At 42.4% G+C, this 13,861-nt stretch overlaps 1 protein-coding gene across 2 annotated transcripts in view; it reads right to left on the reverse strand.

Moving 5' to 3' along the window:
• Positions 1 to 13,861, reverse strand: part of C2CD2 (C2 calcium dependent domain containing 2) — a 1,081,249-nt gene that overhangs the window by 122,368 nt on the left and 945,020 nt on the right. For both annotated transcript variants that reach the window (XM_044071129.1, XM_044071130.1), the window contains one exon: positions 13,078 to 13,390. In XM_044071129.1, coding sequence (XP_043927064.1) covers positions 13,078 to 13,390 — 313 coding nt within the window. The remainder of the gene's footprint in view (positions 1 to 13,077; positions 13,391 to 13,861) is intronic.

Below are 13,861 nucleotides of genomic sequence, written 5' to 3' on the forward strand. Positions count from 1 at the left end.
AAGCATGACAAACACTACATGTTTCCTGTAAATGTTTCGGTCCCAAACAATACACGCAAATAGCATGGCTATCAGTAATAGACATTTTGTAGTTGCACTTGGTGCACTTTTTAAAACCAGACTTCTGCTCTTTTGACATCCTGTCACACAACTATTTTTACCACGAAAGTAACCTTAAAGTAGGACACGAGCCCTTGACTCAACAACGGGACTGGCTCGAGATACACAACACAAAACGGGCAGAAGCCCTCTAAGAACGGGCTTAGCCCGATAAAGTAGGACGTACAATAGGGTGAGAAACAAACCTAAAACTAGACAATTTTAACACATTAACTCACAATAAGGGCAAAGGCCCTCTAACTTAAACGGGCCTTGCCCGGTAAGTAGAAAAAAAATACCAATCACACTGAAAAAGTTCACACACACACACGTAAAGCTGTTAAAACAGCTGTTTGTTCAATTAGTGAAGAAAGCCCTAGGTCAAAAGACCAAAAAAGTAATAATGAACCACTTAGCTCCAGCCAAGTCGAGACCACGTCTAGCTTGAAAAGCGGCAAACGAGATCTGGGGAAGCAGGTGTGGTGCATTCTGGGATAAGGGGTAGCCCAGCCAATTAGAGACTTCGTTCTACTATATAGTGGCCGAGTCGGAGCCGATGGATCGGCTCCGAACCCATCAGTTATGAATGTAGGCGAGATAGGATCCCTTTACATCAAGTAAAATACCAATTCTATGCTGTCAGTGACTACTTTTTTCTGTGCACTTGCTTGTCTAAACCAAGCATCTAATCTAACACCTCTTACTTAAGTTAATCTACTTTTTTACACTTTTGGGTCTTTACCTGTCTAGAATCCAGACTCATCTTGTTCTCAGCCTAAATGACAATGCACTGAGATCATTTACTAACTAATCAATTCTATTACACAGAGCAATTTACAGTTTATCTTCTGACCTTCATCAGTTTTTAAGGATCATTATGTTATTTTTCACTCAAAAGACCAAGCTCCCTGAGATTCCAACACAATCTGGAAATAGAATAACATAATTCAAAATGTACCAACTGATTCTGAAGCCCAAAAGAATACTAACCGCTCAGGATAACATCTTTCTGTCATGAGACCGCTCACTGCTCTGCTACTCTTTGAGAATAATAGGTGTGATTTGCATCATGTTTTGCATCATGTGCAACAAAAATGTAATTCCGGTTAGGTGACTGTGACTGCTCAGTCACTGAATATAAGATCAAAAGTCTGGTATACGGAATCAAGCATAAGGCAGTTTTACAGCAAAAAAGTTTTTGTGGTAAACAAACATCTCATGCATGAAGCTTGAGGCTATTATAAAAAAGTACAGTTGTGTAAGATCTTACTTTAACAGTAGATGACCTAATACACAGTGTTGCAGTATTCCTTACTAAAGAGATATCCTACTGAGGATAATGAATGACCAGCCAGCATACCAAAGCCGTAGTTCCTTTTAGGCACTGTACTTCAGACATATGTTCTACATCTAAAGTGGAAGGTACATAACAGATGTATGAGCACCCAATCCTTAGAACTGAATTGTACCCAAGAGAACCTGAGCACCCCAAGAAGAAAAGTAAGTGCATGTGCATGCAAAAAGGGAAGAAGGAGGACTCCTAGGCCAGATGGTAAAAAATAGGGCAAAACAGGGGAGGGACGGAATACTGCAACAGTGAGAAGTGCGATATCTACTATTATGGTAATATCTTACACAACTGTACTATGTCCCTCCTTATCACTGTTGCAATATTCCTTACTAAAGGGAGAGTACAAAAGCTACTGGATAGGATGGGAGGAGGAAGCCACTGAGAAGCCCCCCAATAACCCATGCAGGATAGCCCTGGCAAATCCAGCTCTGGTCCTATAACTTGCATCCAACTCATAGTATTTAGTAAAGGTGTATACAGAAGACCGAATACCAGCGTCCAAAATGGATCTAGAATCCAGACCCTTGAAAAGGGCACTAGAAGAGTTCATCACTCTGGCAGAATGGAAATGAAGAGAAGAAGAAAGCCGCTTGCCATGAAAAGAATGGCAAAAAGAAGTTACCTTAGAAATCTAAGGGAAACGGTTTGCTTAGAAACACTCATTTTTTTTAGAATGGAAAGAAAGAAAAAGATGTTCAGATTTCCTTATATCTTTAGTCTTAGCCAAGTAATACCTGATCTGCCTATGCAGATCCAAAGTATGAAGACTCCTCTTGATATTACTCTTTTGAAAAAGGGAACAAAGAAGGAACACGAAAGGTCTGATTTAAAGACAAATAATAAACTATCTTGAGCATATAAGAAGGACTGGGTGAAAAAAACAAAAAAAAAAAGAAACTGTCATGGGTGCCCGAAGTTCACAAACCCTCTTAGCAGAAGAAACAGCCACTACTAACAAAACAGTTTTACATGTACAGAGCTGCAAAGAAACTGCTTCAGATTCAAACTGTGGCTGAGTTAACTTTTCAAGAACAAAATTAAGGTCCCAAGAAGGAAGAATAGGCTTTTCTGATGTGAAGGATGCCTTTCAAAAATTGTTTGACTTCAAATCTGGAAGAAAGGGGGGGGTGAATTCAAGGACAGACAAAGAGACATGGCTGACAAATGAGCTTTAACACACGAGTATGCCAAACCAAACTGAGTGGCTCATACATATAAGAAAGATCAGTAGGAATACCCACAGAAAAAGGGTTCAGTTCAGATCTGTAACACCAAATAGACATATCTTCCACTGAGCCACATAGAACTTTCTAGTAGTGGGTTTTCTGGCTTCATGAAAAACCCGAAGCAGATCAAAACACTGTTGTCTAAAAGGAATCCCTATGTCACTCGATGGGTTGCCAACTGGCTTATTGACAGAACCCAGACTGTAAAAGTAGCCAATTCCAAATCCAACTCCAAACAAGTGACAAGTGGAGTACCTCAGGGTTCAGTCCTGGGACCGCTCTTGTTTGGCATCTACTTCTTTGAAGAACAAGCCAACACTAAGGGCCTCTGGCTAACAAAGTTTGCAGATGACTGCAAACTGGGAGCCATTACTGAATCCCCAAATAATGTGGATATTCTACAAAAGGGCCTTACAGAAACAGATGCTTGGTGCCAGAGCCATGGGCTCAAGCTTAATGCCAAGAAATGTATCGTTATCCCCTTTGGAAAAAAACATGTACCCATGAATTATCACATAGGTGGCAGTACACTAAACACCGAAAGTGTGATGAGAGACTTAGGGACACAGGTGGACAGTGGTTTCACCTTCGATAACCACATTGTCACAACAGTTAGGAAATCCTTCTATGTGGAACACCTCATCACTAAGGGCTTTTCATCCAGAAAAAAGGAGGCCATTGTCCCACTGTACTCATCCCTCATTAGACCCACTATAGAGTACAATGCCCCATTTCGTATGCACCTCACAAGACATCTGCAACAGCTGGAAAGGCTGCAGAAATACCTCACTAAAAGAATCACAGGCCTAAAGCAGATGCCCTATTCTGACAGTCTAAAAAAACTCAAGCTATACTCTGTGGCATATCGTCTACGCAGAGGGGAGACCTCTGCTTAACATACAAGGCCATGTCAAACCATGAGCTGTTGGACATGCTCCACTTAAAGAAATCCCAATCTCTCAGAGCCACACGCTCCAGGGATCTAAACCTTGTCATCATAATGAACAAAACATGCTGCAGGGATAGGTTCCTGATCCAGATATTCCCCATACTCTGGAATAGACTGTCTATACATGTCAAGCAGAGCACCTCCTTGGCCCTCTTCAAAAGGAACCTTGATGATTAGATGGGAGATAGGAAATTCACCCCGGGAATCACGTCGGTCGCCCTGCTAGACAGGGGTCCAGGGAAGTAAATATTGTGGGAAGAAATATCCAAGAATTGGTATGGCTAGGCTTGTATAGGCCCTAGGGACGATAGCCTATTACCAACCTACGAACTTATAAATAAAAACCCTATCGCCAAACAGTCAAATGAAGGGTGTATAAATGATGGTGACTGAGAGATGATCCTTTGCCCTGTGTGAGAAAATCCATCCTGTGAGGTAACCTGTGATGATTGCCCCTGGCCAGATGAAATGGAAGGGGAACCAGTGCTGTCTGAGCCAAAAGGGAATCACTGACAAGATTTTGAGCCTGTACAACATGATCATGTGTAGGATTCTTGGTAACAGGAAAATAGGGGGATAGGTGGACGACAAAACGTCCACTTTCCACAGTGACAGGACTTGGCACTCTGGAACAGAATTGAAATTAGACAGTAAGATGACCCAGAAGGTAAAACAATAAAGCATAGAACTAATTTCAAGGTTGTTTATCGTGTTGGTGACAGGGTTACCTTATTCATTTACACTCTGGAACAGAACCTTGGAAGTTGCCTGTTCAGAGGGGAGGCAAGAAGACTTACTTGTGGAATACCCCAGCAATGTACAATGTCCAGGAATACCTCCCTGTGAAGAATTCATTCATGAGAATCTGCTCTAGACCTACCCAGACTGTCTACCACTAGACTGTGCATGAAGGAATGTAGACTGCCTAAAGGTCAGTTGATAGATGATCACAAAATCCTAAATCTGAAGAGCCAGTCTGCAAAGAAGGTATGATTCTGTGTCCCCTTGTTTGTTTATGCACAACGTAGCTGTGGTGGTGTCTGTGAATATTCTGAAATGATCTGGTACCCAAAGGGGGTGCAAAGTCAAAATCAGAAGTCTCATTTCTTTGATGTTAACATAATCTGCCAGTTGCTGGGAAGACCAAACTCTCTGAACCCTGATGTTGCTGAAATACGTTCCTCAAGCCTGATCCAAAGCATCTGTATACAGGTGCTGAGTGGGAAGAGGAACCTGGAAAGGTAGGACAGGATACAGAGAAATCTCATGAATGTACCACAGGAGCTCAAGTTTCAGGCAAGGCAAGAGAAGGATTAGAAAGTCAAGAGGATGAAAGGTTGAAGAAAAACAATTTTTAGATACCACTATAAATTTCTCATGGGAAGTCTGGTGAAGGGGGCCCATAGGAATGATGGATACCATGAATCCCAGAGCTCAAAGAAATTTTCTTGCTGGCACCACCTAGAGAGGAAGAACAGACTGGAAATAAATATCAAAGAAAGGACCTTGGGAGGAAGAATTCTGGCTATTTCTGGCTTGTAGTTTTAAATTTGGTGGCTTTTGCAGTAGCCCGCCCCGCTGTAGATTTGATCTGGGACACTCCCCCAGTCTCATCTCTTTACCACATTCTACCTAATAAACTCTTTCTGCACTTGCTTTTAGTCCTTTTTAATTTAACTGCATTTTTTAAACTGTGTTTGGTCTAATATTGCAACATACTCAAGTGTGCTAGCTTGCACTGCATGTGAATTGTTTTTACTACTGTGTTTGCTACTTTTCTGTTAAAAAAAAAAAAAAAAAAAAACTGTAAGCCTGTTTCCTACCTTTCCTGTAACTAGCACTCCAGATACAGATTTGTTGTATCCAAGACTTTATGTAAGCTTCTGAGCCCCCCAAGCCTTTCTGTGCTGAAGGGAAGCCTTCTAGCTTATCAGTGTGAGTGGTAAGCACTAGGTAACTTGTCTACAACATAAGAGGTGGTTCTAGTGCAGAAATTGTAGTTATTGGCCGTTTGGGCAATCTCTTCCATCTCTCTCAACCTTCTGATTTGAAAGCCTGCATTTGCACTTGTTTCTGTCCTGCAACTCGTCTAGTGCAGATACAGATTCTTAGTTTTAGCACTTAAATTTGCTTATTCATGCTCAGCACTTGTTCAGAACTTGTAAGCACTAAATAAGCAGCACTCAACCTTCCTCATTACCTAGAGGAAAACAGTTTTTGTACTTACTTTTCTCACTTGCTTAGAGAAAAACAGCTATTGTACTCACCTTCCTCACTTATCTAGAGGAAAATAGTTTTTTATTCATGCATGTCCAAGGGTCAGCTCCCAGTGTTCTCTCCTGTCTATCTGATGAATCTGGGCATCTTGAGGCAATGTAGAAATTGCCTCATGTACACAGACAACCCTCTCCTCCTACCAGCCAACACTACAACCTGTGAGAGATGCACTTAACTAGCCAAACTGGAGGTAAAGCTCTCTCCAACCAAGACTGAACTTGACAGTCATGAGGAGAAGGTAAACATTTGCACCACACCACACTCATCACATAGTCTCACTAAATCTACACCACCAAAATCCACACATAGTAACAAAAAACATTTGCAGAGGCTCTCAATAATAATCTGTCTAAGCAACAGAGACCTCCAAAGCAGAAATGCAAGCAACCTCCATCCCCCAACATAACCCAAATGACACATAGCCCACAGACTCAGTGTGCCACTCAACCACAGCCAATAAGGCAAAACAATGCACCCAACACACTAGTCATAGGTGACTCTATAGTCAGGCACACTGATGTCCCACTCACCAGGCTAAACAAGGAGAAGGTTACTGTCAGCTGCCTGTCGGGTGCCAGGATCCACCACATAACCCATGCACTCAGGTCACTCCACAACAAGTACAAATATGATTCTGTCATTGTCCATGCTGGTGTGAATAACCTGAGACGTACCTCCCTGGACTACATGAAAAGAGACATGGTAGAGCTCTCCAATCTTGTAGCCCAGGCAGGTATGACCCTAGCCCTGAGTAGCATTCTGCCATCACCCAGAATGACACTGCAGTACAAGGACAAAATGATTGACTTCAACAATTGGCTAAGCTTCTGGTGTCATAATAAGGGGATCCAGTATCTGTCTGCTTGGGATGACATGGTCGACAGACCATGATGCTTTGCCACAGATGGCCTGCACCTGTCACGCTTGGGATTCCGGATACTGGCTAAGGCTCTTGCTGCCCCTATAGTGCCTTTTTTAGGCAAGGTTCAAATAACAAATTCATCACCATAACAGGAACAGGCAAGCAAAAACTGAGGGTAATGCTACTCAATGCTAGAAGTCTAAATCTCAAAATGCACTCACTCAAGGCATTCCTTAAAATGGAGAACATTGATATCTGTGCAGTGACTGAGACATGGTTCAAGGCTCCAGAGAGCACCCCTGCACTAGCAGGCTATAACTCATACCACACTTTTCTGCCATGTAACCTGGACCGAAACACCAAAGGCGGAGGTGTGTCCATATTCATTAAGGATATCCCCACCTCCAGGCTAGTTGCTCAGCATAATGCAGCCGAGGTTATCCAAGTGCAACTTACTCTGGGCAAAACTGCAATCCAAATTGTAGCTTGCTACAGATCCCCCACCGTGTCCCAGGATGCCCAGTCCTCTTTTCTTGATGTACTGGAAAATATTAGGGTTCAACCAAACACCCTAATAATGGGTGACTTCAACTACCCGACCATTAACTGGGAAAACGACTCGTGTACCAACTCCTTAGCTCAATGCTTTCTGGAATTCATAAATTCCAGTGCCCTGGATCAACTTATCCACACCCCCACCAGGGGCAACGATATCCTAGACCTAGTCACTACCAACATGAGTGATCGGTGTTCCACACCTGAAGTCAACTCCTCATTGGTCTGATCCGACCATAAGCTTATCACCCTTGATGTCCACATCCCGCCCCCACCCCCCATTAAGGAAACCATGGTAAAAAATTTCCCGAAAGCCAACTTCATGCTTCTTAAGACAGAAGTGGTGAACTTCATGACACCCATGCAGATGGACAATACAGTTACAACTGCTGAATCCTTCACAAATGCACTCAATAAGCTCTTACACGAGTGCATGGATCGTGCTATCCCAAACAGAACCAAGACGCTATCCTCCAAAAAAAGGAAGCCAATCTGGTGGTCCCCTGCCATAAACAAACTGTACAACAGAAGGCAGAAACTGTTGCAAAAGAAAGTAAAATCCCATGAGTTGAGGAGCTCCCTGGTCAGCCTCAGTAAGAAGCTGAGATCCCTTCTTTATAAGATCCTCCAAAGCTAGCTACGAAAACAAAATCATCACTAATTCTAAGGACAACCACAAAGCGTTCTACAGCTAGGTCAAGAATCTCTATGGCAACACCCAGATCTGCTCTGAGTTACAGCACAAAGGCACAAACATTACAGAACCAACTGATATTGCCAACATCCTGGCAGATAGGTTCAGTGCTAACTTTACCCCCTCACCCCCTAAAGGGCCCATATCTACACAAGAAGAATGCAGAGTCCCTGTAATCACAACTACACAGGTAAAAGCTGCGCTCTCTAAAGCTAAAAACACAGCATCCATGGGACCGGACAACATCCTAGGCTGCGTTTTACACGAACTTCAGAATGAACTGGCTCCCCACTTAAGCACCATGTTCAATAATAGCCTCGCATCAGGCTTTGTGCCCACTGAATGGCGCACAGCAACAGTTATCCCACTCCACAAAGGGGGAGCCACCACTGATGCTGGGAACTAGTGACCTATTAGCCTGATGAGCCTGGTCTGCAATACCATAGAACGTATCATCATGGAACTCAAACAAAGACATTGGTAACCTCCAAACTCTGGATCCCACCCAGTTCGGGTTTGTGAAAGGTAAATCATGCCTTCTGAAACTGATTGACTTCTTTGAGGCAGTCACCAAAGCCGTAGATGAGGGTAAGGTGGTTCACACAGCCTATCTTGACCTCGCCAAGGCTTTCGACACCATCCCCCATTCTGGAATTATAGCTAAACTCACTAAACTAAGTATAAATCCCTTTGTCACAAGAATGGGTTGCCAACTGGCTCACTGACAGAACCCACACTATAAAAGTTACAGACTCCAAATCTGACCTCAGAGCAATGACAAGTGGAGAACCACAGGGTTCCGTCCTGGGACCTCTCCTGTTTGGTATCTACTTCTCTGAAGTACAGGCCAACACAGAAGGTCCCCGGCTAACGAAGTTCCTAGATGACTGCAAACTAGGAGCCATAGTCAAGTCCCCAAATGATGTGGACATCCTATAGAAGGGCCTTGCTGAGACAGATGCCTGGTGTCAGAGCCATGGCCTCAAGCTCAATGCCAAAAAGTGCAGTGTCATCCCCTTTGGTTAAAAACTCTGTACCCATGAACTACCACATAGGCAGCAATCTACTTAACACTGAATGTGTGATAAGAGACCTTGGGACTCAGGTGGACAGTAGTCTCTCCTTTGATAGTCACATCGCCACAGTAGTCAGGAAGTCCTTCTACATGACACACCTCATCATAAAAGGGTTCTCATCCAGGAAAAAAGAGGTCATTGTTCCCCTCTACTCGACACTCATTAGACCCATTATAGAGTACAATGCCCCTTTTGTAATGTACCTCACAAGACATGTGCAGCAGCTGGAAAGGCCACAGAAGTACCTCACAAAGAGAATTACTGGCCTCAAACAAATGCCCTACACTGACCGCCTCAAAAAACTCCAGCTTTACTCCATAGCATATCCTACTACTCCGAGGTAATCTCTGCCTAACATATAAAGCTATGTCAAACCCAGAGCTGTTGGACATGCTACACCTAAAGAAATCCCAATCCCTCCGAACTACACGCTCTAGGGACCTACACCTTGTCACCACAATAAACAGGACATGCTGGAGGGATAGATTCCTGTCCCAGAGACTACCCATACTCTGGAACAGGCTACCCATCTATGTCAAGCAAAGTTCTTTATTAGCATTCTTCAAGAAAAATCTTGATGAGTGGATGTGAAATAGGAAATGCACCGCGGAGATCACGTCTGTGTCTCTGCTCAACAGTGGCACAGGAAAATAACTTTCTTGGGTGGCGTAAGCCAGGGAACCTTGTTGGCTAGGCTTACGTAGGCCCTTGGGCCGATAGCCTAGTACCTACCTATGAACCTATAAAGAAGCAAAGCCAGCATTGGCAAGGTGTTAATCTTGCAACCTCGAAAAACTATGTCCTAAGAAGGGGTTAGAACAGACTTTTTGAAATAAAGAATGAACTACACACTATGGAAGCATAGTATATTCTAGATCCTGAAGCAGAAGCTGCTGAGGGGGACTGAATCAGAATGTTGTCCAAATAAGATAAAATCTGAACCATCTGAAGTCTGCAGAAGGCTATCACCAGGGCCAGACATTTGGTAAGGACTCTTGGAACTGTAGAAAGAACAAATGACAAAGCAGGGAACTGATAATGTGAGGAGGAAACACAGACCCAAAAGCATTTCCGGAAGGGAGGGTGAATAGGAATGTGAAGGTTTTCTACAGGAATGTGAAGGTAAGCATCCTTCAGTTCAGATACCACGAAGGCTTGAGGAAGTAACAGAGGAAACAGATACTGGAAAGAAACATTTTAAATATGGGAACCTTTAGAAATGTGCTGAGAAATGAGAGATCCAGAATGGGATTCCAAGAACCGTCCTTCCTGGGCATCAGGAACAGAGTGGAATACAACCCTTTGCCCTTCTAAGGCAGAACAATTTGAATGGTTCCTTAGACTAAACCATCTGGAAGAATTGAAAAAAAGTGAGGAAGTTGGCAATGGGGAGATTGGTGAATGCCCAAAAAGGGAAGAAGGGACTTCCAAACCATGAAATAACCTTTCTGAATTATAGAAAGCATCCAGGAATCCGTGGTGATTTGTTGCCAAACTGGAAAAGATGGAGTCAGTCAGAAGTAAAAAGAAATCTGGCTGTGGGGGGTGGAAGAGGTTGAATGTCAAACTGAAGCAGATTTATCAGGAAAAGAAGCCTTTTGACCCTTAACACCTTGAGAAGGCTTATCAAGAAAAACTCTCTTGGAAGAGCTTTTACCTGTGGGAGGCTGCCTTTGCTGCTAAGCACAAAGAGAGATTTAGATGGGTAATTCCTTTGAAACTTAGGAATAGGAGAAAGGAAGATCTGTTTAAGGTCCTGCATGACCTTCCCCCTTATCCAACAAAGTCATGAAGAGCTCATCTGTTAAGAGCTAAACTTAATCTCAATGTCTACAGGGATGGATTGTAACCTTAACCAGGAATGCCTACTCAATAACAAACCCTGACACAGCCACCCTGGAAGAGGCATCAGCAGCATCATAAATGCATTTGATAGAATGATAAGCTACTTGGAAAGTAAAACTCAAAAGGGAAATGTAAGAGGATTTAGCTTCTAAATCAGGTAAATATCTATCAGAACACCCCCAAGTTTGGAAAGAGAAACAATGCATACCTGGTCATACAGGTCTGGTAATTTATGGCTTTAAAAGGAAAGATGGCAGGAGTATTTACTTTTTTCCATACTTGTCCATGGTCCTACTGCTCTTGCTAGATGGGTTTGGAAGAGAACAGTAACTTAGAAGGCTTCACTGCAGGGTGAGAAGATGGGCTTTTATATAAAAACTTGTGACCCTCAGACACTCTTTAGTACCTACCAGGTTTAGGCCACACACTGGAGTGACTTCTGAAGGCTAGGGCAAAGCTGTCTGCAGGAAGTCATAATACCTCTTCTGGATAGCAGAAACTTGGGAACAGTCTCATTTAAAATGTTCCATCATATGAACAACGCATCAAAAGACAATTCTTCAATAAGGGAATCAGGGAAAAGGGAATCCTCTTCCTCAGACTCAAGGGCAAGAGGTGAATACATTTGAGAAAAGTACACCAAGGACTTCTCCCCAGAATCTAAATCCACATCCTCATTAGAGGAATCAGAATCCTGAAGAAATGTAGAAGGGTAGAAGGTGCAAGGGAACAGAAGAAGGAACAGACAACCCCTAAGGAGGATTCAAAGGCATACCAGCTTTGAACCCGAAGTAAAATCCTGCCATTCTTTGCATGGATCCTTAGCCACGGAAGCCACATGTGTTATTTTTGTTTCTTTTTCAAAGGAATGTCAGCTCTGGCAAACTGAGAGAGGAGGGTCACACCCCTGCCTACCTTCAAATAAGGGAACCAGAAACTTCTTCCCCAACAAGAATCTGAGGAATCTTCCTAAGCCACAATGAAATAAACAGCCACAATTCCCCCTCATATTCTACAGCAGATGTAGGCACAGCCTCAGTGGACATGCAAACAGGCTGCCTTGTTTCGATCTCCAAGGGGGATGCAACACAGGAGGCTGGTGTTGGAAATGGACATGCCATGGGTTCTTCAACCTGACAGAGATGTCTAGAAGAGGCAGGACAGAAATCTCAATTCACAGCTTTTTGGGCAACTTCTTAAATGGTTGATGAACACTGTGGTAGGTAAAGTCAGAAGCCATGGTTCCTGATCTAACAACTTTAGACATTGTTTCTCTATATATAATTGAGAGGGAAGACAGATGGCAATGCAGGGTCTTTTGTACAAAAATTACACAACAAAATGAAATGACACATCAAAAAATCCACAAAACAGAAGTTCAAATGTAAACGTTTAATCACATTTTGGCCTGGATTCTTTGGTACAAATGACTGACAAATTTCACACTGACTATTGTCAAGTGTAGCACCTAGACAAAAAAGGCACTTATTGTGTCTGCCTTTATGGGGAATCTGCCTCCGATACTCACATTTCTCCTTCTTGGATGACACATAAAAGGTAATACAACAAAAAGAAAAAAGGAAGGAAACCTGTTGAAGGCTCAGTAGCTGATGAAACATGACGAACGTCTTGCAGACTAAATTTAAAAGGTAGCATTTGGACTGGAAGCAAAAATGTTCTAAGGATTAGGTGCTTGTACATCACTTATTTACCTTATGCCATAGACATAGGACATAGGTCTGATGAGCTAAGTCTTTGGTATGCTGGCTGGACATTTCGCTATCCTCGGCAGGCTATACCCTTTGTAAGGAATACTGCAACAGTGATAAGGAGAGACATCTGTGAGACTCACAGATGATTCACTCATATAAAATCATAATGAATATGAGTAAACAAAGACATGTATGATCTCAATCAATCTAACCATACTTCACAAGTAAAGTACTTAATGCAACATTGTGACCTACTAAGTGCCATTCCAAGGCATGCATTCATTGAGAAGAACCACCTTCTTTCATACAGTACAATAAAAATGTGATTTTTCTAAAATAAACAAAAAATGGAAACATAACATGGCACATTGACATTGTACACTGCTTTACAGTTGTAAGTTCAGACCTATGTAAGAAATATATAAAATTACCCTTTGGCTTCTTCACAGTGGCAGTTTCCAGAACATTTAAGGAATTTCCCGAGGTCTGTCCACACTTATAATCCTCCCACGAGAAACTCTCCATTTCATTGTCAGCAGAAAAGTCATCGATTATCCCTTCCTCCTGCGAGCTGGAAGATGACAGTGTCTTTGGAAATGTCATGGAAAGTGCATTAGATGTTGTAGGCACAACTGGAGCTGACTCCTCTGTAGTGGTCAGTGAATCTTCTTGTCCTTGAGGAGAATCCATAGAAGCTGCGTAACCCATCATCAAGGACACTTCATCATCCTGAGCTACTGGAATCTGGTAAAGAAATACATGACACACCAGTTTCAACCCACTAACACTATACTGAAAAAATGTCAGCCCTCTTGCTGGTGAAAAGCTCAAAGTGCTTCATCAGAAAATTATGATGGTGATCAAAGTTAATAAATGTGCACTAGGATACAGACAGAAAGTACAGGATATTTGAAAATAAAACAGACTATGCATTTTGTTATTTTATTGTCTTAACACATATTTATTCATCTGTTAAACAGGTAAGAAAACCAGTCCAAAGACCTTTTCATTCAGGACCCAGCCAGGCCAAAGTCAGACAAAATATGCAATAAATGCAAAACAGTGCTAAATGAAATTACTGTAAGACCAGATCCTTATAATCAGATGAATACATAAGACATTTCTGCAGAATTCTAGGGCAGTAGCAGGTATATGTGATAGAAAGTGTACTTATTTATACTGCAGAAATGTGAATATTTAAAACTCTTCTTTTTG

The sequence above is a fragment of the Protopterus annectens genome, chromosome 5.part0 (genome assembly GCF_019279795.1).
Source record: "Protopterus annectens isolate FY-2018-M chromosome 5.part0, PAN1.0, whole genome shotgun sequence".
Taxonomy (NCBI): Eukaryota; Metazoa; Chordata; order Ceratodontiformes; family Protopteridae; genus Protopterus; species Protopterus annectens.